This window comes from Petaurus breviceps, unplaced genomic scaffold (assembly GCF_028583685.1).
Source record: "Petaurus breviceps papuanus isolate PSGF00001 unplaced genomic scaffold, PetGlider_PUasm1.0 419, whole genome shotgun sequence".
NCBI classification, from domain to species: domain Eukaryota; kingdom Metazoa; phylum Chordata; class Mammalia; order Diprotodontia; family Petauridae; genus Petaurus; species Petaurus breviceps.
The window spans coordinates 12,944,705-12,948,167 of record NW_027186324.1 but is presented as its reverse complement, the minus strand read 5'-3'; the positions used below and the strand labels follow the sequence as shown (position 1 = coordinate 12,948,167).

At 37.1% G+C, this 3,463-nt stretch overlaps 1 protein-coding gene across 1 annotated transcript; it reads left to right on the top strand.

Moving 5' to 3' along the window:
- The first annotated feature begins 215 nt into the window (after positions 1-215).
- Positions 216-1,196, top strand: LOC138171138 (olfactory receptor 5K1-like). The gene has a single exon (XM_069100495.1). The coding sequence runs from the start codon at positions 216-218 to the stop codon at positions 1,194-1,196; it is 981 nt and encodes a 326-aa protein (XP_068956596.1).
- The last annotated feature ends 2,267 nt before the right edge of the window (positions 1,197-3,463 follow it).

The window sequence follows — 3,463 nt, the reverse complement described above, 5'->3', positions numbered from 1 at the left end:
GGTACTTTTTTTAAATGCCCATGTCCAACCAATCTGGTACTTTACCTGGAACTCAAAACTTTGGGAGATTATGATTAGATAAACAGACATTTCTGGGAGAATAATCCTCCCTTAGACCTGACCTGCATTAGATTTTGGGAGACAACGCAGGAAGAAGGAAGATGTGCCTTTTGGTCAAAAAAGTAAGGAAGAAGGGGGTATGGTGTTACATTCTTATGGATATGCAATTCCTGTTTTCAACAGAAAAGCTCAAGATGACTGAGGAAAATCATACCTTGACAACGGACTTTATCCTCATTGGATTTACAAATCACCCAGAGATGAAAGTCATGTTATTTGTGGTATTCCTTGTAATCTATCTGATAACCATTGTTGGGAACCTTGGACTGACAATATTAATTTCCACCGAACCTCGACTTCATACACCGATGTATTTCTTTCTTGGTAACTTGGCTCTTATGGATGCTTGTTGTGTCTGCGCTGTAACTCCCAACATGTTGGTAAATCTCTTTTCCAAGGAAAGGATGATTTCCATCTACGAATGCATGACACAATTTTATTTTCTTTGTGTGGTTGAAACTTCAGACTGTTTTCTTCTGGCAGCCATGGCATACGACCGTTATATGGCCATCTGTAACCCACTGCATTATCCCACCATGATGTCAAAGAAGCTCTGTATTCACATGCTCATTGTATCATACATAGGTGGTAATCTGACTTCTGCAGTTCATGTAGGTTTTGTATTCAGGTTAATTTTCTGTGGGTCTCGTAGAATAAATCATTTTTTTTGTGATGTAATTCCATTGTTCAGACTGTCCTGTGTTGACCCTTATATTAATGAATTAATGATGTATATATTTTCAGGCTCCATTCTAGTCTTTACCATGGTCATTATCTTAGTTTCTTATCTTTACATCCTTTTCACTATCTTCAGAATGAAATCCAAGGAGGGGCGAGGCAAGGCCTTTTCCACCTGTGCATCCCATTTTGTGTCTGTCTCCATATTCTATGGTTCTCTTCTCTTCATGTACATTCGACCAGGTTCTCTTAATGAAGGAGATAAGAACATGCCAATTGCTATCTTTTATACAATAGTCATTCCCTTTTTAAACCCTTTTATTTATAGCCTGAGGAACAAGGAAGTAATCAGTGTCCTGAAAAAGAATCTGAAGAAAAAATTACCTTGGGATATTTGAAACAAAATGTATTCTCCATGACTTATTGATTAAAATACAATAAAACTTTTCCTAAGAAATGACACAGAGAAAACAAATGCACATTTTCATTCGGCATTATTAAATTACATAACCCTAAGGCTGAATTGAGCCAATAATGTGTAAAGGAATAAATAAGTTCAAGAATATTTATTTTACTCTAAAACTAAAATCATTCCAGCAGGAAAGCATTTATTGTACCAAGCCAAGTTAAGTCCCCACATTTACAAAGTAGACACAAGGTAACTTTGAAAAGTTTAGCAACTGGAGAAGATCAAATAAGGCCTCTTTTTTATTTTTTAAATTTTTTTTATTAATTTGTTTGTTTACTTTTAGATGACAAGATTCAATTACACAATTCCTTGAGTTTTACATTCTGTCCCCCTCCCTTCCCTCCCCACACCCCCATGGTGGCATACAGTCAAGTATAGGATCGGTAAATACTTTCACATTAGACATTAGTCAGGTTATAAAGACAGATTGTATCAGATGGAATGAAAAATGTTAGAGAGGACATAAAACCAAACAAGAAAAGGAAAACGATCAGGTAGTTTGCTTCAATCTGGATACGAACTCAGTTCTTTCTAGTTCTTTCTCTGGATGTAGACATCTCTCTCCATCATGAGTCTTTTGGAGCTGACTTATATCACTGCATTGCTGAGAAGAGTCCAGTCTCTCACGGTTGGTCATCACACATATGTTGTGTCTGTAATTGTGTACAAATTCCTCCTGGTTCTGCTCTTCTCACTCAGCATCAGTTTGTATAAGCCTCTGCAGGTAAATATGAAGTCCATCTGCTCCTCATTTCTTATAGCGCAATAGTATTCCATAACATGCATATACCCCAACTTGTTCAGCCATTCCCCAATTGATGGGCACCCCCTTAATTTCCAGTTCTTTGCTACCACAAAAAGAGCGGCTATAAATATTTTTGTACATATGGGTCTTCCTCCCACTTCTATGATCTCTTTGGGATATAACCCTAGAAATGGTATTGCTGGGTCAAAGGGTATGAAATTATTTATAGCCCTTTGGGCATAATCCAGATTGCTCTCCAGAAAGGCTGGATCAGTTCAAAACTCCACCAGCAAAGCATTAGTGTTCCAATTTGCCCACATCCTCTTCAGCATTTATCATTTTCCTGTGTTGTCATCTTAGCCAGTCTGACTGGTGAGATGTGGTACCTCAGAGTTGTTTTGATTTGCATTTCTCTAATCAATAGTGATTTAGAGCATTTCTTCATATGCTTATAGATATCTTTAATTTCTTTCTCTGAAAACTGCCTGTTCATATCCTTTGACCTTTTATCAATTGGGGAATGGCTTATATTCTTATAGATTTGACTCAATTCTCTGTATATTTTAGAAATGAGTCCTTTATCAGAGACATAGGTTGTAAAAATTCTTTTCCAATTTCCCACCTCCCCCTTAATCTTGGTTACATTGGCTTTGTTTGTACAGAAGCTTTTCAATTTCATGTAATCAAAATTATCCATTTTGCATTTTATAATGTTCTCTAATAATTATTTAGTCATCAAGTCTTTCCCTCTCCACAAATCCAAATAAGGCCTTTTGTAGAAGGTGGCCCTTGTCCTAATCATGAATGAAAATAGAGATTTATTTAAAAATCAAAGCTTCATTCAGAAACGTCTTTTTTTTTTTTTAAAGTGGTCAGGGTTAAGTAACTTGCCCAAGGTTACACGGCCAGTTATTTCTGGGTGTGGTGCTGAGTATCTGAGCCCAGATTTGATCCCCCGGTCATCCCGACACTGGAGCCGGTGCTCTTACTCACTGAACCACCTGGCCACCCCTAGAAACGTCTTTGATTGACTACTCAAGGAAATGGACCATTCCAGTGAGTTGGTGACTTCCAACCTTAAGGAGTGAACATAATATCAGAACAATACATATATTGCCAGGGGAATCTATAGAGAGCAGAATGGATTCAGATTAAATACAAACTGATAAATTTAGCCTTATTCAGTTACCTCAAGGTCATGGTTATTTGCTTAGAAAGAGCCCTGCTGCAATTAAATTTGTTTCTGAACTCTCTTGACATTTTCTAAAGTAACTGTTTTTAAAAGTTTATTTCCATAGAATATGTCTCCTGGCACATTATTATAGATAGATGAAAGGGATGTCTGAGGATATCTATTCCAACATATTCATTTTGCAGATGGGGAAACAGACCAAGAGGAGGCTAAGTTCCTTACCCAAGATTATATGGGATTCAAACATCAGAGGAAGGCT

Excerpts from the sequence above, each read along its gene's own strand:
- LOC138171138 (XM_069100495.1), top strand. The coding sequence starts at position 216 with ATGGATATGCAATTCCTGTTTTCAACAGAAAAGCTCAAGATGACTGAG.